Source organism: Mesoplodon mirus (assembly GCF_964341445.2).
Source record: "Mesoplodon mirus genome assembly, chromosome: 6".
Classification (NCBI taxonomy): Eukaryota; Metazoa; Chordata; class Mammalia; order Artiodactyla; family Ziphiidae; genus Mesoplodon; species Mesoplodon mirus.
Genome location: NC_138982.1, coordinates 44,157,405 through 44,183,922, shown reverse-complemented (window position 1 = coordinate 44,183,922; position 26,518 = coordinate 44,157,405). Strand labels below are relative to the sequence as shown.

The 26,518-nt window shown below is 41.3% G+C and overlaps 2 protein-coding genes and 1 pseudogene across 5 annotated transcripts in view; all 3 read left to right on the top strand.

Annotated features, from left to right (window-relative positions):
* FETUB (fetuin B) overlaps nt 1-17,222 on the top strand; it is a 25,493-nt gene extending 8,271 nt beyond the window's left edge. Inside the window, exons 6-9 of one of the 3 annotated variants that reach the window (XM_082624719.1) lie at nt 9,610-9,693; nt 10,708-11,688; nt 15,485-15,760; nt 17,136-17,213. In XM_082624719.1, coding sequence (XP_082480845.1) covers nt 9,610-9,693; nt 10,708-11,082 — 459 coding nt within the window. In that variant the 3' untranslated portion in view covers nt 11,083-11,688; nt 15,485-15,760; nt 17,136-17,213. Of the gene's footprint in view, nt 1-9,609; nt 9,694-10,707; nt 11,689-15,484; nt 15,761-17,135 lie in introns of all 3 variants that reach the window. The other 2 variants (XM_082624720.1, XM_082624721.1) reach the window with 2 other exon arrangements.
* Nucleotides 17,085-26,518, top strand: HRG (histidine rich glycoprotein; the record flags this gene model as incomplete). The annotated part of the gene is given in 12 exon segments (XM_082624722.1): nt 17,085-17,240; nt 17,244-17,278; nt 18,836-18,842; nt 18,845-18,915; nt 18,917-18,950; nt 19,935-20,025; nt 21,433-21,542; nt 21,544-21,600; nt 22,598-22,678; nt 24,467-24,568; nt 25,709-25,763; nt 26,432-26,518. Coding segments are annotated over 12 exon segments (810 nt in total). The 3' UTR covers nt 26,443-26,518.
* On the top strand, nt 25,859-26,414 carry LOC309806169 (histidine-rich glycoprotein-like; annotated as a pseudogene). Its single transcript has one exon. The product of its transcript is annotated as a histidine-rich glycoprotein-like (transcript).

Here is a 26,518-nt window from a genome sequence, read left to right as displayed (position 1 = left end):
GGTGCACTTGTCTTTTTGAATTATGGTTTTCTCTGGGTATATGTCCAGTAGTGGGATTGCTGGGTCATATGGTAATTCTATTTTCATTTTTTTAAGGAACCTCCATACTGTTCTCCATAGTGGCTGTATCAGTTTACATTCCCACCAACAGGGCAAGAGGGTTCCCTTTTCTCCACACCCTCTCCAGCATTTGTTGTTTGTGCATTTTCTGATGATGCCCATTCTAACTGGTGTGAGGTGATACCTCACTGTAGTTTTGATTTGCATTTCTCTAATAATTAGTGATGTTGATCAGCTTTTCATGTGCTTCTTGGCCATCTGTATGTCTTCTTTGGAGAGATGTCTTTTTAGGCCCTCTGCCCATTTTTGAATTGGGTTGTTTGTTTTTTTAATATTGAGCTGCAGGAGCTGTTTATGTATTTTGGAGATTAATCCTTTGTCCGTTGATTCATTTGCAAATATTTTCTCCCATTCTGAGGGTTGTCTTTTCATCTTGTTTATGGTTTCCTTTGCTGTGCAAAAGCTTTTAAGTTTCATTAGGTCCCATTTGTTTATTTTTGTTTTTATTTCCATTACTCTAGGATGTGGATCAAAAAAGACCTTGCTGTGATTTATGTCAAAGTGTGTTCTTCCTATGTTTTCCTCTAAGAGTTTTATAGTGTCCGGTCTTACATTTACGTCTTGAATCCATTTTGAGTTTATTTTTGTGTATGGTGTTAGGGAGTGTTCTAATTTCATTCTTTTACATGTAGCTGTCCAGTTTTCCCAGCACCACTCATTGAAAAGACTGTCTTTTCTCCATTGTATATCCTTGTCTCCTTTGTCATAGATTAGTTGACCATAGGTGCCTGGGTTTATCTCTGGGCTTTCTATCTTGTTCCATTGATCTATGTGTCTGTTTTTGTGCCAGTACCATATTGTCTTGATTACTGTAGCTTTGTAGTATAGTCTGAAGTCAGGGAGCCTGATTCCTCCAGCTCCACTTTTTTCGCTCAAGACTACTTTAGCTATTCGGGATCTTTTGTGTCTCCATACAAATTTTAAGATTTTTTGTTCAGTTCTGTAAAAAATGCCATTGGTAATTTGATAGGGATTGCATTGAATCTGTAGATTGCTTTGGGTAGTATAGTCATTTTCACAATATTGATTCTTCTAATCCAAGAACATGGTGTATCTCTCCATCTGTTGGTATCATCTTTAATTTCTTTCATCAGTAGACATAGTTTTCTGCCTAGGTAGGAAACTTTTGTCTTTTGTCTCCCAAGGTTGGTTTATTCCTAGGCATTTTATTCTTTTTGTTGCAATGGTAAATGGGAGTGTTTCCTTAATTTTTCTTTCAGATTTTTCATCATTAGTGTATAGGAATGCAAGAGATTTCTGTGCATTAATTTTGTTTCCTGCAACTTTACCAAATTCATTGATTAGCTCTAGTAGTTTTCTGGTGGCATCCTTAGGATTCTCTATGTACAGTATCATGTCATCTGCAAACAGTGACAGTTTTACTTCTTCTTTTCAATTTGTATTCCTTTTATTTCTTTTTCTTCTCAATTGCCATGGCTAGAACTTCCAAAACTATGTTGAATAATAGTTGTGAGAGTGGACAGCCTTGTCTTGTTCCTGATTTTAGAGGAAATGCTTTCGGTTTTTCACCATTGAGAATGATGTTTCCTGTGGGTTTGTCGTATATGGCCTTTATTATGTTGAGGTAGGTTCCCTCTATACCCACTTTCTTGAGAGTTTTTATCATAAATCGGTGTTGAATTTTGTCAGAAGGTTTTTCTGCATCTATTGAGATGATCATATGGTTTTTACCCTTCAGTTTGTTAATATGGTGTATCACATCGATTGATTTGCATATTTTGAAGAATCCTTGCATCCCTGGGATAAGCCCCACTTGATCATGGTGTATGATCCTATTAGTGTGCTGTTGGATTCTGTTTGCTAGTATTTTGTTGAGGATTTTTGCATCTATATTCATCAGTGATATTGGCCTGTAATTTTCTTTTTTTGTAGTATCTTTCTCTGGTATTAGTGTCAGGGTGATGGTGGCCTCATAGAATGAATTTGGGAGTGTTCCTTCCTCTGCAATTTTTTGGAAGAGTTTGAGTAGGATGGGTGTTAGCTCTTCTCTAAATGTTTGATAAAATTCACCTGTGGGGAAAAACAAATTCACCTGTGAAGCCATCTGGTCCTGGACTTTGTTTGTTGGAAGATTTTTTTTTTTTTTTTTTTTTTTTTGCGGTACGCGGGTCTCTCACTGCTGCGGCCTCTCCCGTTGCGGAGCACGGGCTCCAGACGCTCAGGCTCAGCGGCCACGGCCCACGGGCCCAGCCGCTCCGCGGCATGTGGGATCTTCCCGGACCGGGGCACGAACCCGTGTCCCCTGCATCGGCAGGCGGACTCCCAACCACTGCGCCACCAGGGAAGCCCCTGTTGGAAGATTTTTAATCACAGTTTCAATTTCATTACTTGTGATTGGTCTGTTCATATTTTCTATTTCTTCTTGGTTCAGTCTTGGAAGGTTATACCTCTCTAAGAATTTGTCCAGTTCTTCCAGATTGTCCATTTTAATGGCATAGAGTTGCTTGTAGTAGTCTCTTAGGATGCTTTGTATTTCTGCGGTGTCTGTTGTAACTTCTCTTTTTTCATTTTTAATTTTATTGATTTGAGTCCTCTCACTCTTTTTCTTGATGAGTCTGGCTAAAGGTTTATCAATTTTGTTTATCTTCTCAAAGAACCAGCTTTTAGTGTTATTGATCTTTGCAATTGTTTTCTTTGTTTTTATTTCATTTATTTCTGCTCTTATCTTTACGATTTCTTTCCTTCTGCTAACTTTGGGTTTTGTTTGTTCTTCTTTCTCTAGTTCCTTTAGGTGTAAGGTTAGATTGTTTATTTGAGATTTTTCTTGTTTCTTGTGGTAGGATTGTATTGCTGTAAACTTCCCTCTTAGAATTGCTTTTGCTGCATCCCATAGGTTTTGGATCATTGTGTTTTCATTGTCATTTGTCTCTAGGTATTTTTTGATTTCCTCTTTGATTTCTTCAGTGATCTCTTGGTTATTTAGTAATGTATTGTTTAACCTCCATGTGTTTGTGTTTTTTACGTTCTTTTCCCTGTAATTCATTTCTAATCTCATAGTGTTGAGGTCAGAAATGATGCTTGGTATGATTTCAATTTTCTTAAATTCACTGAGGCTTCATTTGTGACCCAAGATGTGATCTATCCTGGAGAATATTCCATGCGCGCTTGAGAAGAAACTGTAATCTGCTGTTTTTGGATGGAATGTCCTATAAATATCAATTAAATCTATCTGGTCTATTGTGTCATTTAAAGCTTGTGTTTCCTTATTAATTTTCTGTTTGGATGATCAGTCCATTGGTGTAAGTGAGGTGTTAAAGTGACCCACTATTATTGTGTTACTTTCGATTTCCTCTTTTAGAGTTGGTGGCAGTTGCCTTATGTATTGAGGTGCTCCTATGTTGGGTGCATATATATTTATAATTGTTATATCTTCTTCTTGGATTGATCCCTTGATCATTATGTAGTGTCCTTCTTTGTCTCTTGTAACATTCTTTATTTTAAAGTCTATTTTTTGTGATATGAGTATTGCTACTCCAGCTTTCTTTTGATTTCCATTTGCATGGAATATCTTTTTCCATCCTCCCACTTTCACTCTGTATGTGTCCCTAGGTCTGAAGTGGGTCTCTTGTAGACAGCATATATATGGGTCTTGTTTTTGTATCCATTCAGTAAGCCTGTGTCTTTTGGTTAGAGCATTTAATCCATTCACGTTTAAGGTAATTAGCGATATGTATGTTCCTATGACCATTTTCTTAATTGTTTTGGGTGTGTTTTTGTAGGTCCTTTTCTTCTCTTGTGTTTCCCACTTAGAGAAGTTCCTTTAGCATTTGTTGTAGAGCTGGTTTGGTGGTGCTGAATTCTCTTAGCTTTTGCTTGTCTGTAAAGCTTTTGATTCCTCCATTGAATCTGAATGAGATCCTTGCTGGGTAGAGTAATTTTGGTTGTAGCTTCTTCCGTTTCATCACTTTAAGTATATCATTCCACTCCCTTCTGGCTTGTAGAGTTTCTGCTGAGAAATCAGCTGTTATCCTTATGGGAGTTCTCTTGTATGTTATTTGTCATTTTTCCCTTGCTGCTTTCAATAATTTTTCTTTGTCTTTAATTTTTGCCAATTTGACTATTATGTGTCTTGGTGTGTTTCTCCTTGGGTTTATCCTGTATGGGACTCTCGGCGCTTCTTGGACTTGGGTGGTTATTTCCTTTCCCGTGTTAGGGAAGTTTTCGACTACAATCTTCAAATTTTTTCTCAGGTCCTTTCTCTCTCTCTTCTCCTTCTGGGACACCTATAATGCGAATGTTGTTGCACTTAATGTTGTCCCAGAGGTCTCTTAGGCTGTCTTCATTTCTTTTCATTCTTTTTTCTTTAGTCTGTTGCGCAGCAGTGAATTCCACCATTCTGTCTTCCAGGTCACTTCTCTGTTCTTCTGCCTCAGTTATTCTTCTATTGATTCCTTCTAGTGTAGTTTTCATTTCAGTTATTTTATTGTTCATCTCTGTTTGTTTGTTCTTTAATTCTTCTAGGTCTTTGTTAAGCATTTCTTGCATCTTCTCAATCTTTGCCTCCATTGTTTTTCTGAGGTCCTGGATCATCTTCACTCTCATTATTCTGAATTCTTTTTCTGGAAGGTTGCCTACCTCCACTTCATTTAGTTGTTTTTCTGGGGTTTTATCTTGTTCCTTCATCTGGTACATAGTCCTCTGCCTTTTCATCTTGTCTATCTTTCTGTGAATGTGGTTTTTGTTCCACAGGCTGCAAGACTGTAGTTCTTCTTGCTTCTGCTGTCTGCTCTCTCTGTAAGGGTTTATTTTTGTACCTTCAATTTTATTCCATTGATCTGCATATCTATTCTTATACCAGTACCACACTATCTCCAGTATTATAGTTTTGTAGTAAATTTTGAATTGAGAAGTCTGAGCCCTCCTATTTTTTTTTTACCTATTTAAGATTGTTTTGGGTATTTTGGATTCTTTGCATTTTCATAATAAACCAACTTTAGAATCAGCTTGTCAGTTTCTATCTTTAAAAAGCAGGAAATTTGATAGGGATTTCATTGAATCTGTAGACCAATGTATATAGTAAGTACTGTCATCTTAAAAATAGTAATTCTTGGGCCTCCCTGGTGGCGCAGTGGTTGAGAGTCCGCCTGCCGATGCAGGGGATGCGGGTTCGTGCCCCGGTCTGGGAGGATCCCATATGCCGCGGAGCGGCTGGGCCCGTGAGCCATGGCCGCTGGGCCTGCGCATCCGGAGCCTGTGCTCCGCAACGGGAGAGTCCACAGCAGTGAGAGGCCCGCATACCGCAAAAAGAAAAAAAAAAAAAAAAAAAAAAAAAAAAATAGTAATTCTTCCAGCCCATGAATATGGAATGTCTTTCCATTTGTTTAGGACTTATTTAATTTCTTTCAACAATGTTTTGTAGTCTTCAGTGTCCAAAACTTTCACTTTCTTGTGTAGCTAAGTATTTTATCCTCTTTGATGCTGATATAATGTATTTGTCTTCTCAATTTTATTTTTGGATTGTTCATTGCAAATATATAGAAGTATAATTGATTTTTGTATTTTGATCTTGTATCCTGTAACCTCGTTGAACTCATTTTTAGAGTTCTAATAGTTTTCTGGTAGAGTCCTTAGGACTTTCTGTATACAAGATCGTCTTCTACAAATAGTTTTAGTTCTTCCTTTCCAATCTAAATGACTTCTAATTCTTACCTAATTTTCTTGACTAGAACTTCCAGTACAATGCTGTATAGAGATGGGGAGAGCAGACATCCTTATCTTATTCCTGATTTTAGGAGGAAAGCATTCAGTATTTCATCATTTAATATGATGGTAACTGTAGGCTTTTCATAGCTGCTTTTTTATCAAGTTGAGAAAGTTCCCGTCTAGTCCTACTAGTTTGTTGAACGTTTTTATCAAAAAACAGTGTTAGAGTTAGTCTCATGCCTTTTCTGTGTTAATGAGATAATCGTTTGGTTTTCTTTTTCTCCTTTAATCTATTAATATTGTACATAACAATGATTTTTTTACATCAAAACAGACTTGTGCTTTGGGGATTAATCACAGTTGATCGTGGTGTATAACCCCATTTATATGTTTCTGAATTCAGAGTTTTTAAAAACTTTATTTATTTATTTTTGGTTGTGTCGGGTCTTTGTTGCTGCATGCGGGCTTTTTCTAGCTGCAGCGAGCAGGGGATACTCTTTGTTGCAGTGCACGGGCTTCTCATTGCAGTGGCTTCTCTTGTTGTGAAGCATGGGCTCTAGGCACGTGGGCTTCAGTAGTTGTGGCTCATGGGCTCTAGAGTGCAGGCTTAGTAGTTGTGGTGCACGGGCTTAGTTGCTCTGTAGCACGTGGGATCTTCCCAGACCAGGGCTCGAGCCCATGTCCCCTGCACTGGCAGCCGGATTCTTAACCACTGCGCTACCAGGGAAGTCCTGAATTCAGTTCGCCAGTGGTTGTTTTTTTCTTTTAAAGATTTTTAATCTCATATTTATAAGAGACATTGGTCTGTAGTTTTTCTGTGTCCTATCTGCCTGATTTTCATATGAGACTAATATTGGCTTCATAGAATGAATTGGCAAATTTTCCCTCCTCTTCTGTTTTATTTTGGAAGAATTTGTGAAAGGTTGATATTCATTCTTCTTTAAATATTTGGTAGAATTCCCCAGTGAAGCCATCTGGGCCTGAGCTTTCCTTTGTCAGAAGATTATTTGATTAATAATTCAATCTCTTTACTTGTTGTAAGTCTATTCAGGTTTTATATTTCTTCTTGAGTAAGTTTTGGTAGTTCATATCTTCCTAGGAATTTGTCTATTTCATCTAAGTTATCCAATTTTCCAGCATACACTTGTTCATAGTATTCCATTTTTATTTCTGAAAGATTAGAAGTGATGTACCCTATTTAATTCCAATTTTAGTAGTTTGAGTCATTTTTTTCTTAGTCTATCTAAAGCTTTGCCAATTTTATTAAGTTTTTCAAAAAAGAATCAACTTTCAGTTTCATTTTTTTCTCTGTTCTTTTTTTGTTATCTAGTTCATTTGTTTCCTGTCTACTCTTTATTGTAACCTTCTTTTTGCTTGCTTTGGGCTTAGTTTATTTTTCTTTTTCTAGTTTTTAAGGTAGAAGTTTAGGTTATTGATTTACAATCTTTATTCGCTTTTAACATAAGCATTTACATCTACAGATTTCCTTCTAAGAAACGATTGAGCTGCATCTTACAAGTTATACATGTTGTTTTTGTTTCCATTCATCTCCAAATATTTTCTAATTTTCCTTGTGATTTCTTCTTTGGCCAATTGGTTATTTAAGAGTGTTATTTAATGTCCAGATATTTGTGAAAATTCCAATTTCCTTCTGTTATTCATGTCTAATTTCATCCCATTGTGGTTGGGGAATGTACTCTGTGTGATCTCAATTCTTTTAAGTGTATTGAAGCTTGTTTTATGGTTTAACATAAGGTATATCCTAGAGAAATTTCCATGTACACTTGAGTAGAATGTGTATTCTGCTGTTGTTAGGTAAAGCATTCTGTAATTGTCTATTAGGTTTAATTTGTTTATAGTGTTGTTCAAGACTTCTGTTTCTTTGTTGATGTTCTGCATACTTGTTTTACCCATTATTGAAAATGAGGTTTCCAACTATTATTGTTGAATTATCTATGTCTTCCTTGAATTCTGTCAGGTTTTGCCTGTGTACCTTGGGGCTCTATTATTAGGGACATTATATTTATAGTTGTTGTGTCTTTCTAATAAATTGAGCCTTTTATCATTATAAAATGTTTTTCCTTGTCTCTAGTAACAATTTTTGTCTTAAAGTAAATTTTGTCTGATATTTGTATAGCCATTCCCAGCTCTTTTTTGTTACTGTTTGCATTGTAAATTTTTTTCCATCTTTTAATTTTCAACCCATGTGTGTCTTTGAATCTGAACTATGTCTCTCAAAAGTCTTTCATAACCAGTCAATTGAATATTAAGGAATAATTGGGAAAATGTCTTCATCATCTTCTGTAGAATCTCCCTTTCTCACTTCTCAATGCCCTCTTGGGCAGATCACATAGCTTTCTGGTTGTATTCAGTAATAAGAACAGTTTCACTTAGATTATTAAGATTCACTTTCAGGTATTAAAAATTCCTTTTAGTCAATTCTGAATCAAAACTTCTATCTCATATCCAATTCAAAGCTTTTTCCTCCCTGTAGCTCAAGCCTGACCTAGAGCTTAGAACCTGCTGTGAGGAAGAAGTCAAGGTCTGTCCTTTCACTCTTTCTCCCCCTCCTGCAATCATTTATTTAACTGTGGCTCTTCCAAATTCCAGGAAGAATGAAAGAGGATTAGAGAAAAGAGTTTAAAGTCTTTTACATAACTGGACCTGCAGTTGTAATTTTCTCTTGGTCTACACTGGCCCTCTGTTTACACTTGAAAAAAATGCATACTCTATGACTCTAAAATTTCTCTTCTAGGAATTTACCCTAAGGATATATGAAAATAGCTTCAATGTTTAAACATCAAAAATTAGATTCAGGACTTCCCTGGTGGTGCAATTATTGAGAGTCCGCCTGCCGATGCAGGGGACATGGGTTCGTGCCCCGGTCCGGGAAGATCCCACATGCCGCGGAGTGGCTAGGCCCTTGAGCCATGGCCACTGAGCCTGCGCATCCGGAGCCTGTGGTCTGCAAGGGGAGAGGCCACAACAGTGAAAGGCCTGTGTACCACAAAAAAAAATAAAAATAAAAAAATAACTTAGATTCAATCCAGCTTATAACAAAAGAGAACTTGTTAAATAACACAGAGGAATATTAGCTAGCCATTATAAAGAAAATCATAGAAAACTATTCAGTGTCATAGACGGATTTTCACTATATATTGTTAAATGCCAAAGAGAGTTATAAAATATTATGAAGAGTATAATTCTGTTTTTCTAGAAGAAAAATTATGTATGCATAGGAAGAAATGTTAGAAGAAAAGAAATCAAATCACTGCAGGAAACGGGTACCTTTCATGTAGTTACAGGTCTTTTTATTTTCTATTTATCCATATTCTAAATAACTTTATTACATTTCTAATAAGAAAACAAACTTATTTTATTTTTAAATAAAGAAAAGTTTAAGGAGATGAGAGTAGTCTTGTCTGAGAAACAAAAACTCAGGTGGAACATACATAAAGAGCTGCTATATGAGAGATGAAAACAAGTTTTCTAGTTGACCCAAGGGTAGAAGTGTGGCCAAGAGATAGACCCAGATTTCTGTGTCTGTTCTATAGACACAGATTTCTGCTCAATACAAAGAAGTTTCTAATAGAGTTTGTTCCTCAAGAAATCCTGAGTTTCTCTCATTGGAGGTAATTTAGCCTAGTTTGGGTGATTATTTGGTAGGGATGAGCTAAAGGATTGGCTCAGAGCCTACCTATTACATGGTAGGAGCATGAAAGTGTTGATTGGCTGTGTGTCTATGTAATCAGAAGGCAATTGATTTCCATTTATGATCATTGATAATCATAATACACATGTGACATTGTATTTTCCTTTTTTTAGCCTGTTGGTATTTGCCACAGTTCTCTTAGTGAACAATACTCAGAAAAGTTCGTCTCCGTGACTTGTGACTTCTTTAAATCAGAGGTATTTTTTAGTCTAATTGGTTGTCTTTCTGTGAATAAAAGAGCAGATTATTTTAGTTGCCCCTACCCTACCCTCTCCTTCTATTTTTCTAAAATCCATGATCACCACTTTATTCAGGGTGTCCTAAGGCCACATCCACAGGGTAGCTAAAAGAAAGACCTGTCACCCTTTCTTATAGTTACAACATGGTCCCTCTAGCATAAGTAAGACCCCTGTAGCTTGAGTGGCTCAGGCCTCTGAGATATTAAATTCAGTGTCCCAAAGACTCTTACCCTGAACCATAGGTAGAATTTGTTTCCATGGAAATACTGAATCCTTTTTCAGAAGTATTTATTGAGCACTTACCATAAGGTAACCTGGTGTAGTTGAGAGGGTGGTTGAGACAGGCCACCTGGGTTCCAGTCCTGTTCTGCCACCTACAAGTTGTGTGAACATGGACAATTTCCTACCTCTCTGAGTCTTGGTTGCCTCATCTATAGAATTGGATTGCAATACCTACCTCCTTCAGATCCCCATGAGGATCTGGTTGAAGGGCACTGCCCTGGGCCTGGCACAGAATAAACAGTCAATAAAGGTGGCTTATTTTGCCACTACTAGGAGTGGGGAGACACCTTACTAGGGACTTTGAACAAGCCATCTTACCTCTCTGGATCATTGTTCAGCTCTGAAATTTGTGAAGCCTACAGTCAAGCTTCTAAAGGTTTGGTTCCCCCTGGCCCTTATCTGTTTTGCTTTTTAACCATTTTTTTATTTAAAAAAATGTTTTGGCCATGTGGCTTGTGGGATCTTAGGTTCCCAACGAGGGGTTGAACCCCAGCCCATGGCAGTGAAAGCCTGGAGTCTTAACTACTAGATGACAGGGAATTTCCTTTAAGCCCTTTAATCAGAGGCCCGTCTAGCTAGTCTCCCTTTGAAAGTTTCATCAGAAAGGCACAGAACAGCGTAACCTAGTACCAGGCATGGCAGGGATTTTCTTGGAGGACATTCCCTTATTTGAAAGCATTCTTATTTCAGGCTCCCACCCCTAGAAGTGAAAACTCTACTGTTAACCAGAGACCTGTGAACCTCTCCAAGGTGGAAGAGCCCCAGCAGAAAAACACAGCTCCCACCAACTCATCCGCCAAAGCCGTGCTCAAAGGATCTGTCCAGTACCTTCCTGACTTGGATGACAAGCCTAACGGTTCCCAGGGAACGGGCCTTGTTGAGACCTTCCCTGTGCAGCTGGATCTAACCACAGATCCCCAAGGAGAACCACTGGATGTATCCTTCCTCTTCCTGGAGCCTATGGAGGAGAAGCTGGTTGTCCTGCCTTTCCCCTCAAAAGAACAACACTCTGCTGAGTGCCCAGGACCAGCTCAAAAGGACAACTCTCTTATTCTCCCACCTTGAGAACCACGTAGATGATTCTGGGGGACATACTGCCCTACAGGAGATGAGAGTCATTGGGAAAAGGGGGACAGAGAAACAGTTCAAACATAGAGAAGGCTAATAAAGTAATAAAGTATGTCTTTTTGACTTCTCTTGGTCTCATCATGTTGCCCGGAAATGGAGATAAGACTTAACTGTTCACTTGCAGACTGGGCTGCATCCCTCCTAAACCATCCAAGGCCCCATGCCATGGATTGATGCCTCTCATATCGTCTGCCTCTCTCTTTGTAATGATTTCTTACTTTTAGCTAATTGTTTCTGATACAGGGCCTTACTTAAGAATGTCCTCATCTTTCTGAGGTTAACCTAAAACAAATAGACTGAAGATATCTCTCCAGGAAAGATGGGTTTATTCAGGATCAGCAGAGGGTTGTGATTTGGGGTCTGCAACTGTGGAGAGCCACAGGCAAGCCCCCAAACAGCAAGCGAAGGAGAAGGCCTTCATGGAGAGGAAGAGGAAGTTGGAAGGGCCATACTAAACAAAAAGTCCGTGGCTTTTCATTGGCTGAGTCCTTGCCAGGAAAGAAACGTCTTTCTTCTTCCTATAGGACCGTACTATTGTCACAGGTGAGAGCTCTCCCTTCTGGCCTCCCAACTCTGTGAACTGAGGTTTCTGTTTATTAATTTTTTACATTTCTCCCCTTTTCATCAAGATCTTTCTCTGAAAGCATCACTGATCAAGAGTCAGGTGTTCTAGTTTCAATGGCTTTTTGTCATTCAGTGTCAGGAAGGACCTTTCCTTGGTGTAGTGTCTCAAACCAAAGGGAAAGTACGAAGATTAGAAACCTATTAAGGTCACATTTAAATGACAAGAAGGGGTAGGAGGGAGAACTCTCAGGCCCTTTTTATCTAAAGTTCATATTTTATCAAGATCCTAGACATTGGAGATCATCTGAAGCATTATATAATCAAAATTTTGGCAACAAGCTTCCAACAGGCCTGTTCTGGTTATCCTGGGAAAGCTGTCTCATCAGCTGTCATCTGCTTCAATTCTGGGAAATCTTTACTTTCAGGTCACCAGATGATGGGCAGGTCCAATTAGGGTTTGGCACTTTCTTTAGGTGTGTCACGTGAATCCAAGAGTCTATTCCTTGGAGTTTGGTGGCACAAAAGCTGGCTAGCAGTACCTGATAGAGGCCTTTCCATGAGGTTGAAGGAGAGTTCTTCTGGAGAAGTCTTTTCAAAATAGATAAAATCTCTGGGCTTCCCTGGTGGTGCAGTGGTTGAGAGTCCGCCTGCCGATGCAGGGGACACGGGTTCGTGCCCCGGTCCGGGAAGATCCCACGTGCCACAGAGCGGCTGGGCCTGTGAGCCATGGCCGCTGAGCCTGCACGTCCAGAGCCTGTGCTCTGCAATGGGAGAGGCCACAACAGTGAGAGGCCTGCATACCGCAAAAACAAACAAACAAACAAAACAAAACAAAAAAAACGGACAAATGATCAGTGTTTCCAGAATCTGCTCTACTATTATCAGAGATGGAACATAAAAACGATTTCAAAGGATCATTTAATTCACCTGGTAGATAACTTAGATGACGACTGTCCATTTTCTAGAATTATTTCCCCTTTTTTGGACAAAGACATTCAGGCATGATACTTCTCTAAGAAGTCTCAGCCTAATCAATGAATAACAGCAGAGGGACTAAGGAGAAAAGTGTGGTATCTCTCAAAAGGCCTAAACAAAAGGGAATGAGTTCAGAGACAGGAACCTCTTGAGGTTCCTTGGAGATCCCCACTATTTGAACTGTTTTAGTGCTCCAAGGCATCTATTCTTGCTTTCTTACCTATTAACCAGTCTTTGAACCTTTGTAACCTGTCTGGGATTCTATGTCCCCAAATGCATATACCCTTACATGTGGGAAGATTAAGATTTTGGCTGTCTTCCTTGGAGGTGACTCATCTAGAGTACAAGAGAGCTGGTTTGCCAGATTCTCTAAATCTGGAGTGGACATAGTTTCCCTTCTATCCTTGTCCTTTTTACTAGAAGGGAAATGTCCTGGTTCAGCCCATTAATAAACATAGAGTTAAAGGCTACCCGGGTGGAATCAACATCTGAAGGAAGACCAGAATCTGAAGCCTACTGTAATATTCATGAACAGGTTCATCAGAGTTTTGTGTGCAAACCTGAATTTTGTTCCCATCAACAGGCTTTGGAAAAGCCCTAGGAATTGCTTCATAAAGTCACCTAGCAATTGCCTGAGCTTGCACATAGTAAGTTAGTAGGCTGGATTCCCAGTTGTACCTCTAGAGACCTTTCAGGACTTTCCTAATCAGCAGTTTTCATCCAGTTCTGGGCCTGGCCTTCACCAATGAGCATATGAACTAGCTGAGAAAAGTCACAGAAACCAGGTTGATAAGTTTGAACGACTATATTAAAGTCCTCAGCGGATCATAGAGATCTTCAGTTTCTTCGGGAACGTCTTTGACTATGGCTTGCATTTCAGCTTCAGCCCAGGTAGTATAAGAAATTAAGGGCTTAGCCTCTGGATCCTCAGAAGTCTTAATTTTAAAAAGACAGGTTCTGACAAGTGCAGAGGAAATGGGAGTGGGGAGAGTTTCAGAGAAAAGGGAAAGTTTGGTGGAAGAATTATTATGAGGGATTTGAAGGTATAGTGGAGGCATAGGCATCGTAGAAAAGAAAGAAGATGGTGCCAGAGGCAGAGCCTGAGACAAAGAAGCCAAGGAAGAAGAGCCTCAGGCTTCAGGACCAATTTTATCTTTCTTCAGTCATTTGCTTGCCTCAGTTAATCTTTTGCAGAGTTAATTTCAGACTCCTGATAATAGTTGGGAAACCTCAAAATACCAATTGAAATAAGCATTCCACTCAGTTCTGGAAATTTTTGACCTATTGTAGTCCAGTTTGGTTTTTTTTGTTTTTTGTTTTTGGCTGCGTTGTGTCTTTGTTGCTGTGCATGGGCTTTCTCTAGTTGAGGCAAGTGGGGGCTACTCTTTGTTGCGATATGAGGGCTTCTCGTTGTGGCTTCTCTTGTTGTGGAGCACAGACTCTAGGCTTGTGGGCTTCAGCAGTTGTGGCATGCGGGCTCAGTAGGTGTGGTGCACGGGCTTAGTTGCTCCGCGGCATGTGGGATCTTCCCGTACCAGGGCTCGAACCCATGTTCCCAGCATTGGTAGGCGGATTCTTAACCACTGTGCAACCAGGGAAGATCCCACATGCTGCGGAGAGATCCTACAAGCCAAGGAGAGAGGCCTCTGACACCTTGATCTTGGACTTGTAGCCTCTAGAATTGTGAGAGATTAACTTCTGTTGTTCAAGCCACCCAGTTTTTGGTACTGTGTTCTGGAAGCCCTAGCAAACTCATACAACAGGGAACGTACAGATGTAACTATTGTCCTGTCTCCTGGCAGCTGTTTCTCAGAAGAGGCACATAGGGCTTGGCATAATTTGTTTAAGAGCAATAGACAATATTCACACTCTATTACTCTTATCTGCCTCCTTTAAGAAGGAAAAATGACTAAGTAGGGGTATTATGTGGTGGCTATGACCCTATTTCAATCAGGGTCTAGCAAGAAACACAACGCATCACTAGCACTGTATTTGTCTTTCAGGTTCAATAAAGCGAGCGGAAGGGAATTCATGGCTCTAGTGACTACCCTTAGGTCTCAGCACAACAGTATGTGGGAAAAGCTGATTCTCACCCTCGGTGCCCTTTCCCATCCACTCAGCGTTCCCATCTCCTTCCCTCCACCAGCATTGAGCTCACCCAGGGCGCTCCATATTGGGTGTGACCAGTGTAGCAATAATAGAAAGGCCTCATTAAGGAGCTCAACTTATTGAAACATAAAATGGTTTTGTTCTAATTAATGGCTTTCTCCACCTCCAACCCTAGGTTGGAGCCGCTTAGTAACACCTTGGCCAGATTCCATACTAATCCTGTCATTCTAAACTACACTGAAGCTGTCCTGTTTGGATATTTAAAAGCTAGTGTTACTAATATATATATATATATATATATATATATTTTTTTTTTTTTTTTTTTTTTTTTTTTTTGCGGTACGCGGGCCTCTCACTGTTGTGGCCTCTCCCGTTGCGGAGCACAGGCTCTGGACGCACAGGCTCAGCGGCCATGGCTCATGGGCCCAGCCGCTCCGCAGCACGTGGGATCTTCCCGGACCGGGGCACGAACCCGTGTCCCCTGCATTGGCAGGCAGACTCTCAACCACTGTGCCACCAGGGAAGCCCCTAGTGTTGCTAATATTAAAAGTTCAATTTCAAATATAATCCTAAATGGGTTTCTTCCCCTTTTAACACTTACTAAACCAAACTGTGACTCTGGGAAGTGAGGTCTGCTTTCCATACACCTGTCCCCATTGCTTTTCTCTTCAAACTTTTTCCCTCCGTTCAGGTTCCGTCTAGAGCCTCACCAGTTCCCAGCCTTGGCTGCACATTGGAAAAACTCCCAACACCTGGACCCATCTCCAGAGATCCTGATTTAATTGCTCTGGGGGAGGCCTGGAAGTAAGGATTCTGAAAAGCATCTCGGGTGACTCACCACAGAGAAGAGAGTGGGGAGGAAGGCAGATGCCGTTTAAGTCACTGATAGTGGGGAAGCAAGCTGGGCTGACTCCCTCTGGTCCTTTCTGATGCCGCTGGGCTCTGCTGGCATGAGGGATCCCTGCAGGTATATTGACTTTTTTTTTTAATAGATAACTATTTTATTTATTTATTTATTTTTATATTTATTTTTGACTGTGTTGGGTCTTCGTTGCTGTGCGAGGGCTTTCTCTAGTTGCGGGAAGTAGGGGCCACTCTTCATCGCGGTGCGTGGGCCTCTCACTATCGCGGCCTCTCTTTTTGTGGAGCACAGGCTCCAGACGCGCAGGCTCAGTAGTTGTGGCTCACGGGCATAGTTGCTCCGCGGCATGTGGGATCCTCCCAGACCAGGGCTCGAACCGTGTCCCCTGCATTGGCAGGCAGATTCTCAACCACTGTGCCACCAGGGAAGCCCATATTGACTTTTTAGGAGGAGTGAGGGTGGGGGGGAAGCAGCTTAATCCCAGCCCTGTCCCCCAGTGCTGAGCCCCTCCCCCAATGGTCTAGTCCCTCTAACCCCTGTTCTGGGATGGGCATAGAATGGCTTGACTTGTACCCTCACCACCATCCTCTTCCACATGAACTAATTCTCTTTAGCATACTTTAAGGGTCACAAAGAACTGGAATGACATGAGTGTGCCTCCAACTTCTTCCCAGTCACACTAATTATAATAATAAAATAGCATTATTTATTTAGCACCTGGATCTGTGCTAAGAATTGTATTGGTGACTTTTTATGCATGTTTTCTTATTTAATCATCACACAAGCCTGCCAAGAGATTTTTAAACCCTATTTTATAAACGAGGAAACTAAAGATCAGAGAAGTTTTATAGCTTACCCAGCATCACACAGTAAGAGAGTAACAGACCCAGGGTTGAAATTCAGATCTGACTTCAAAGCGACAGCCTCTTAATCCTTCTCTTCTACCTGAACTGTCTTGCTTTTATGGTGTTAACCACGTAACATGTCTCCTCCCTTCAATAATGCAGCTACATGCTACTGAGGACTTTCAGTGCCACAATCCAAAGAAGGGACTGATGGCGGAGATTTCTGGCTGGCAGATGGAGGAAAACTATTTCTGACTCCACTTCGTATACCAGTGCAGGCAGTGCTTACGGTCAAAAACACACTTTGGATCTGCCACCTACTAGTAATATCCTGATTTGTGCAGATCACAATGTCACCCACTCACTGGTGGCATGTTTCAACTTTCTGTCCCCAGGACCCACTAATCATTTACAGCGTGTTGACTGATATTTGAACCAGGGGTCAAGGTGAACATACCCAGTTACATAACAAAAATGGATAAAGACTTTGTTTAATCAATTGTGTGTGTGTGTTTTAGAAAATCTGTATAAAGTTCTCTGCTGTGGTATCCCAGAGCAAGGAATGGTTTTCACATTTTAACAAAATGAAGTTACTCACTGCAGCACTGTTTTTCACCCTTTTGATCCCACTGCAGCGTTCCTGTGCTGTGAGTCCCACAGGCTGCGATGCTGCTGAGCCCGTGGCTGGGAAAGCTCTAGACCTGATCAATAAAGGATGGTGGGATGGCTACCTTTTCCAGTAGCTGCGGGTCGCTGATGTCCACTTGGACAAAATGCTGTGGAGCTGCCCATGGCAGAGCTGAGTGGGGAGATGATGTACCAGGGGCAACTGAGACTCTAGCCCCTAAGCCTGCTGCTTTGCACAGTGGATTGGCTTTGGGCAGGGTTGTCTGTTTCATTTGTGGGCTGCTCTGACTGTTCTTTTTTCCTTCAGATAGAATATTTGTTACTAGTATGTCCTTAACTATGAATCAGCCTGTAAGTACTTGTAAACACTTATGCAGAACCCAGTCAAAGGCTCAGTACTATAAGACAAAGATTAGAATAAACTGTGGGACTTGCTCTCAAGGAAATAATAATCAACTCACATGCACACATATGTGAACTGCATAAGATGGGATATATTCGAGGGACCAAGTGAGTGGTGCTTACTCGGAGTATATTTGAGGGCTTGATAGAGATTACGGAGGGAGTCCTGCTTCTCCACCACCACCCCAGAAATAACATACCCTTTGGTGGAACCACTGAAATCAGGGAGGTGAGACCATGGGGCACCAAAGAGGACAAGCAGAGATATTTATACTTGTGACAGTGTTAGAAACCAAGACCCTCAAGGTTACAGAGAATGAGAGTGGAGGGATTTAGGATTCCACTAGCAATCTGATGACCAGTAGTCCCCTTCCAGGATCTCTGCCACGCATGTAGGACACAGGATGAATCAGCATAGACCTCTGAGTGGCAGTGGAGAAGGTGTGGGGGTGGGGGGGTGGATCTCCCTGTGCCTGGGAAGATAAGGGCCGGAGCAGGGACACTACTAGGAGCTACTTCACACGTTCAGGAGTGACGACATGAGGAGCAGCCCCAGGCAGTGGGAATTAGGGCAATGAGAGTAAAGAAAAGACATGAGACGTTTCAAAGAAAGACCGTTCAAGGCTTGAGAACAGGACATATTTTAAGACAAAGACTAAGGCAATAAATGATTAATGGTGCTACTGACCAGACAAAAGAACTTGAGAGAGGGAGCTGGTTTGTAAGGGAAGAGACTGAATTTAGCTTTGGGCAAGTTGAAATCAAGACAAGAAATCTGAGACTGCCCTGGCGGTCCAGTGGTTAAGACTCTGCACTTCCACTGCAGGGGGCACGGGTTTGATTCCCTGGTCAGGGAACTAGGATCCTGCAAGCCATGCGGTGCAGCCAAAAGGGAAAAAAGTCAATCTATATTTTTTAAAAAAGACAAGAAATCCAAGTTCAGGAATAGAGCTGGATGAGAGGACACGACTGCCTATACAGATTGGAGGCCGTGATGTGACTGTCAGCACTTATATTCTAGGCTTGTACCTTCAACACCTCCATCCAAACCAACACTGCTTTTTAGTGATTGCTTTTGAAAGTTCAAGGGCAGAAGCAACATTGTGACCAGTTAAAAAGAGCATTCAGAAGTAACTCTATGAAGCGTTTTATTAAATAAATAGATCAAATGATGCAAAGGTAGGACATCTGCAATGACTTGGAGAGGAGCAGGAGTTCTATTTAATAAATAAAAAGATTGGATTTTTTTGAAAAAGCTCTGGGCTCCCACATGCTACCCACCCATTGCTTTCTTGGTATTCCCCAGGGATCCACAGCTGTCTATTATTTAGTCTTGGATGTGAAAGAATCTGACTCTTCAGTCCTATCCAGGAAACACTGGGATGACTGAGCCAGCTGTTTCTATACGTCCATCTGAAATCGTAAGTAAACACGGTACCATTCCTCTCCTCTTAGCGTTCTTGACTTCTGTCTATTGTGCTTGCCCAGGGTGGCTGCATACCTGGGCTAACACTGTAAAAGAGTAAGAGCAGTTTCTGCCTCTTGGCTCATGAAGACTATGTTGACCTTGAGTAATATTTTCTTGAGAGCTATACCCTGGAACCCAGTTCAAGAAAAGTCAGTGGGGCTTCTGGTCCCATGTGATAGCATGACCAGCTGTAAGACCTTGAGCAAATCACCTAACGTCTAAGAACCTATGAACTTGTAACCGTGTCCTATGAATACTGGTCCCACTAACAGAAACAGCCAAAGGGATTAGTTGCAGTCACCATGAGGAACAGGGTCTTGTTCTGCACGTTGCACGCGGGTACTCAGAGCCCAGGCTCCCTGCCACAGGAGGGGGACACAAAGATGAAAGAGCACAGATATAAGATTTCAACTCCAGAAAATAAGATGTTTACATACCCAGGGGTTTTAGCATTTTATTTCCCTTGCACATATTTGGGATATGGCCATGATCTGTTTCAACAGTTTCTCCGTGGTTCTCATGAGGGTTTTGGATGCTTATAGCATCCCGATCACAGAAATATGCTAAGAAAATACAGGGTTATTTTTTTTTTTGCGGCACGCGGGCCTCTCGCTGTTGTGGCCTCTCCCGTTGCGGAGCACAGGCTCTGGATGCACAGTCTCAGCAGCCATGGCTCACGGGCCCAGCCGCTCCGCGGCATGTGGGATCTTCCCGGACCGGGGCACAAACCCGTGTCCCCTGCAACGGCAGGCGGACTCTCAACCAACTGCACCACCAGGGAAGCCCAATACAGGTTTTTGAGAGAAGGTTTAGTGAGAGAAAGCACAGACAAATTTCAACTGGTTAGTAGGAGTATGTTGTCTCACTTTTTTGTTCCCTCGTGTCAACCTGAGGAAAGCAGTAGGCAATAATATAAACAAACCCCTCTTTCTTGCAGGTGATCGGACAATGTAAGGTAATAGCTATAACACGTTTGGATGGGTCTCAGAATCTTAGAGTGAATGACTTTAACTGCACCACAAGTTCTGGTATGATCATCTGTTAAAATGCTAATTAATTCTAATTAATACAAAATTCAGTCTTACAGTGGTACCATCATATAAGACTATGAAGTACATATCAGAAATGGTTCCTGCCCTTGTGGACGTATTATTACTTGCTCTCCTGAGAAGAGAAGAGAGAGGGTTTTTCCTATTACTGGCACACCTTCTTTTAAATAAATTCAACATATAAAAATAGAAATTTACAAGAGGCTGTATGGCATCATCGTAGAGAACATAAGCTCTGGGGTCAGATTTGTTTGAGTTTAAATCCCAGCCTTATCACTTACCAGTTGTGTGGTCTTGAGGGCAAGTTACTTAACCTCTTCAAGCTTTCCTCCTTTGTAAAATGAAGATAACAATAATATTATCCCTTTGGTTCCTTCTCAGAACTAAATAAAATTGTCTGTGTAGTACACTTTGCAAAGTACTTAGCACTCAAGTATTGCCATCAACATCTGAAAGTTATGTATGTTCACAAAGCAGTTATACAAAGGATATATTATCTCCTTTAATCTCACAACAAGACTGTGAAGTAAAGATTATGATCCTTTCTATTTTAGAGATAAAATAACTGAGCCTCAAAGAGATTCAATGACCTGGCCCGGGGAACACAGCCAAAGTGTGGCAAAGTCATGACCCTATACCACCGGTATTGACTCTAAATTCCATGCTCTTTTAATTCACTTTTTAAAAAAGAATTATCACAGAACTTATTTTAAAATAATTAATCTTAACATGTTTCAACATATAAAAATTCAACAGTCAAGCAACTCCCTCAGGAGGTTGCCTTAAAGAAAGATTGAGCTGTACCTTCTCCTCTCTCTGTTAACGATGCCTCTCTCTCGTTGTCAGAGACAGGAAGAGGTCATTAAAATGTTAGCGCTTTAGGGCTTCCCTGGTGGTGCAGTGGTTGAGAGTCTGCCTGCCGATGCAGGGGACGCGGGTTCGTGCCCCGGTCCGGGAAGATCCCACATGCCGCGGAGTGGCTGGGCCCGTGAGCCATGGCCGCTGAGCCTGCGCGTCCGGAGCCTGTGCTCCGCAATGGGAGAGGCCACAGCAGTGAGAGGCCCGCGTACCGCAAAAAAAAAAAAAAAAAAAATACATATATATATATATATATTAGCACTTTATGAGTGATGGGGGTGGGGGCATCGTGAATAAGGGCCACAGCAGAGACCTGAGCATCGGAAGGATCTGGGTTTAAAAGGCTTGGCTGTTGATTGGCTGATTTGATCTTGGACAAGTTACTTAGCCTCCCCAACCCTCAACTTGTCCATCTATAAATTGGAAGCTATTGTTATTCTTGCTGCCATGCTTATATGTGTTAAGTCCTAGCATTGACATTGCTGTTTCCAACCCAGTAACCACAAAGCTGCCAACTGCTTTCTCTAGTCTCTTCAGCACTGGTCAATACTAAAGACAGCCCAGTACTCTCCAATTTCTTTGAGGATACTGAGCTCTACAGAAAACAAGCTGACAAAGCCCTGGAGAAGTACAAAAAGGGAGAATGGTGACTTGGCTTCTTTCAGAGTGGACAAAGTGAAGAGGGTTGCAAGAGTTGTGAATCACCACTAACGTTTAGCTAGAGTCTGAGGGCCCAGGCACCAACGTGGCAGGTGCAAACTCAGCAGCACTGTCCCTCTCCGCTGGCCTCACTTGGCCAGCTGCCTTTTAAATTGAGACTCCTGTTGCAGCCTCAGCAGAGAGGCAGCAGATACCATAGAACTGCCCTCCTTCAGTTCTTTAGTCTTTGGAGTTGGGGTGTGTGTATCTGAATATCTAACAGAGAAAAGGGAAAACCCAAACAAGGAAGAGGGAAAGACAGAAGAAAGAGCATAATAAGATGATGCGAGTCATTGAAATCATCGGGTCCTAACCTCCTTTTATTACAATAGAAGACTGAGGCTCAGAGTGCCTATCTTACCACACCCAGTGGTGTGGCTCGAGTGGGGCAGTTCTGCCTCCCAGTCCAGGGACCTAAGTGCTTCCCACCCAGAGGCGTCTTGTAGAGCAGCTAGTTGATGTCTGTTGTGCATTTTGAAAATGTGAAGTTAAATAGATTATGGTGCATCCAAGCAATGGAATGAATACAACGTAATTACTAAAAACAACGTTTTGGATGTATATGCACTGGAAAGTGTTTCAAGATACATTGCTAATGGAAAAAAACAGGTTACAGAACAATACTTAGAATATGATCCCATTTATGTGAAATAATTAGATATATGTGTATATGTGCAACATATTTAGGAAAAGGCTTGAAGGAAAGACTGATCAAGTGGATGATAATGGTACCTCTGAGAAGGGGAGGCTGGGATGCAGGAAGGGTGATTTTTCACACTGTGCTTGATTATGTCTGTGTTATTTGAACATTTCAATGAAATAGTATTCACCTTATCACTTATGTGATAAATATTTTAAAGGCAGAGACCATCAGAAAAATGGCACATATTGGGGATTTTGAATCCTCAGTGCTATGTTGAATATTGGATCGTAGGTATCCACTGCCTTTTTTACTTTTTATGTTCCGAAACTGCTTGGATTCAACTTGTTCTAGAGAGGAGGGGAAAGAACCAATTACTACCTGGACTTCTCTGTGAAGAACTGCTCCAGTCACCACTTTCCCAGGCACTCTCATGTGAGTATAATCAGCCTCTGTGAAATACTAGGTAACATGTAGAGACCAATTACTATGGGCCAGACAACTTTCTAAGTGCTTTACATATGTGACCTTATTAACCCACCACCACCCTATGAAGTAGGTACTATTTTTATTCCCGACTTACAGATGGGGAAACTGAGGCACAGAGAAGTTAAGTGAATCATGAGAGTATCATGTATATTATAGAATTATATATGCTATATACCTAAACTTAACACCAGGTTCTTTACCCATTAGGATTAAAGACTTAGCTAAAACTAGTAACTTGCTTGTATTAAGAACTGACACCCAAGGGTGCTTTCACTCACTTCACCTCGTTTACTCCACTCAGTGACTCCATTTGACAAACGAGGAGGTAACTGAGGCTCAACAGAGGGTCCTGCCTGATGTTCACAACTGAGCTGAGGTTAGAATCCAGTCCTCCAGTTGCTCAATCAATGGGATTGCTCCCCTAGTCACTTATACTTTGATACTCAGGTACCTGCAGGAAGATCTCCTTAATAACACTCAGCATTTGTATGGTGACTTACAGTTTACAAAGCACCCATGTTATTGCCTCGTTGGAGCCCTGTGACAACCCCTCTGAGGAGAAGCAAGTGTTTGCCTCCATTTCCCTGGAACAAGATGGCCTAGAAGTTTAAACACTTGCCTAAGCACACTTAGCTAGAAAGTGTTGGGACACAGGATTTTAATGGTGGCCTTTTGATTTCAAGTCCAGGGATTTTCTGAGGTTTAATAACACATTCTCCAGGATGGAAAGAAAGGAGGCATTCATTCGTTCCTTCTCTCACTGTTCAACTTTTCAACCTCAAGCAGTTCTAGAGTCCTGCTTAATAGCTACCAGGAAAGACACCCCACCTCCTCCATTCCCATCCCCAACAAACCCCTATCTAAGTGTAGGTAACGCAAAGCCAGTAGAGAAACATGGCAGCTGGATAAGAGGAGCTCAGTGCTAAGTGTTTTCCAGCATTATCTCAGTTAATTAAGCCTCCCCACCACCTGTGGATAGTTAGCATTGTACTCTCTTTACAAAGACAAATCCAGAAAGTTTATGTAACTTGCTTAAACTCACAACTAGTAAATGGCAAAGCCAAGATTAACATAGGTTTGTTTGACTCCAAAACTGTACTCAGAACCTCAATGCTTAACAGTTTCTTCTGAAGAAAAAAAGAGTTTTCTTCTTGTCCTAGTCTAACCTTGACAGCTGGGAATTGGGGCCTCTGGGGCATAGTGGTGCCAGCCAGTTGTAGCCTCGGCACCTAGGGTAGGGCCAGCAGACAGTCACTTTGACAGGGTCTGTGCAAACCCACTTTTATACTGGCTCCCTTCTTCCCAACACTTTCCTCCAAGGGCCCAGTTTAGGTTGTGCAAACCCCTCTTCTACACCACTCTTCACTCTCTCTAGACACAGGCAATTCAGGTCTTCATGCAGAAGGTTGGGCTAAAGGCAAGGTATCAGTGATGCAGAGTTCCTCCTACAGCCCATGGGGAAGCCCAGCGCAGGGGACCACTCATGGAAGGGAACCACTGCAACTTGGAATGAAACCCTTCAGAACCTACACTTTCCCCAAAGTGTTGACTAGGAAAAATGGTTAAATAGCTGTTGGAGATATTTGATAATATTACCCTGATTTTTTGAAAGAATGTTTTCCTTTCCCAAATGTCTGGAAGTTCACAACAAGAGCTGGGCACCTTCGTACCACCTGCACACACACACTCAAATACACATACACAGACACTAACAGGTTTATCTCTTCTTTATAGATCTTTGGATTCTGCAAAGCAGATTTGTCCTATGATGTAGAAGACTCTGACTTGGAAACCCCAAAAGACATTGTCATAAACTGTGAAGTTTTCAATCTTAAGGTGGGTTGCTTAAGTAGCCTTTGTCATGAGCAGTGCCAAGCTAAGTGATATTTTCACACATATAGTGTATTTTGTTCTTATGGCTGTTGGTGTGTATTGTGTGTGTGTGTGAGAGAGAGAGACAGAGACAGAGACAGAGAGAGACAGAATAGGGAGAGGGAGAGAGAGAGATGATGGATGAGAGATGGGGGGAGGAGAAATACAGAGAGAATAGGCCCCTGGGAAAGTACAATTGCTGATATGCAAAAAGTATGAATTTTCCCCCAAGAATTGAGGGTAAGATTTGCCAGAAAAGTAAAATCATAATCAATTCAATCAACCTCTAATGAATTTGAAAGTGGCCCTTGTAGTCAGGATTCCAGTGCTGACACTTAATAATTCCTAGTTTTTATTATTAGGCATAGAACCTAAGAAGAATGAATTAGCCTAAAATTTACTATATAAAGGTATATGAAATAAGATTCAAAACAATATTTACATATGTCCCAGAAAGTTTTGTTCTATATCAAGATATTCTTCACAGTACTTTTTACATCAGCAAAAAACCCACAAAAAAACAAAAAAAAACATGAGTAAAATCCAAATGTCCATGTACCAACCCTCACCCCCAAAATGGAGGGGGCAGGCTTGTCACCATGAACATGGCTCCACAAGTGCAAAGAGGTAAGTGCTCATCCTTCAGGAGTAGGAGATGTTTGTACCATGAAGCCTCAACTCTTGAGAATATAAATTACAAAGCACTAGTTTTCCAAAGGTTGATCTATAGATGCGTATCATTTTATAATATAATTTCACCAGATTATGTTGAAATGAGAAGAATAATAATAAGGAAAGTTTTCATAATACAACATTTATTCCATCTAAAGGAGTATCCTTTACTCTGAGATTAACTTTCTGACTCATGTTATCAAAGTATTATTCCTATTGTGAAATAATAATGGTGGTAGATGATAGTTTTATTCATATTTTAAATGCCAAGTTGGCTAGATAAGAATTCGAGGATCCATTTTTTTGGGTCTCCTATTTTTAAAATTAGTTGTGGAATCCAAAAGTCTGGAAGCCATTGGTGTAAATTAAATTAAACATCTAACTTGTTTTGTGTTACAGGATGATTATTTACTCTTCTGTGTCCTTCACCAGGAACATACAAACATCAGTGGTGTGAAGCATCGTTTGAGCCAACCCCTCCACTCTGGTGAGCATGAGCATTCTCCTGCTGGCAGGCCTCCATTTAAGCCCAATGGATCTAGAGATCACCATAATCCCCACGAGTCACATAACTTTAGATGCCAACCTCCTCTAGAAGACAAAAATTACTCAGACAGTCCACCATTTTGAGCAGGAGTTCCTCTGCCATTGCCCCCTCCAGGGTCAAGATGCCATTGCCCTCATTTTGACACCAGTGGGACCCATGGGCCCCCTCATAATCATAGTTCTGGTGAGTGCTATCCCCACACACATCATCCTCACAGACACCATCCCCATGGACATCGTCCCCATGGACACCATCCCCATGGCCATGATTTCTATGACCATGGACCCTGTGACCTACCACCCCATAGCCAAGGTCCCCAAGACCACCATCGCCGAGGCCATGGCCCACCACCTAGGCACTCAGAAGAAAGAGGTCCAGGTAAAGGACCTTCCATTGGAGACAAATTGAATATGTTCACTGACTCCCCCACTAAAGAAAGGTGAAGTTCTCTCTCTTCCCGAAGCCAATTTTCCCAGCTTCCCATTGCCAAACCACAATAATCCCCTACAGCCAGAGATTCAGGCCTTCTCCCAGTCAGCCTCTGAATCGTGTCCAGGAGAATTCAAGAATGAGTTTCTACAAATCTCAAAGTTTTTTTGCATATACAGTTCGAAAATGAAATCTGATTTCCGAACTTCCCTGGTGGCACAGTGGTTAAGAATCTGCCTGCCAATGCAGAGGACACGGGTTCGATC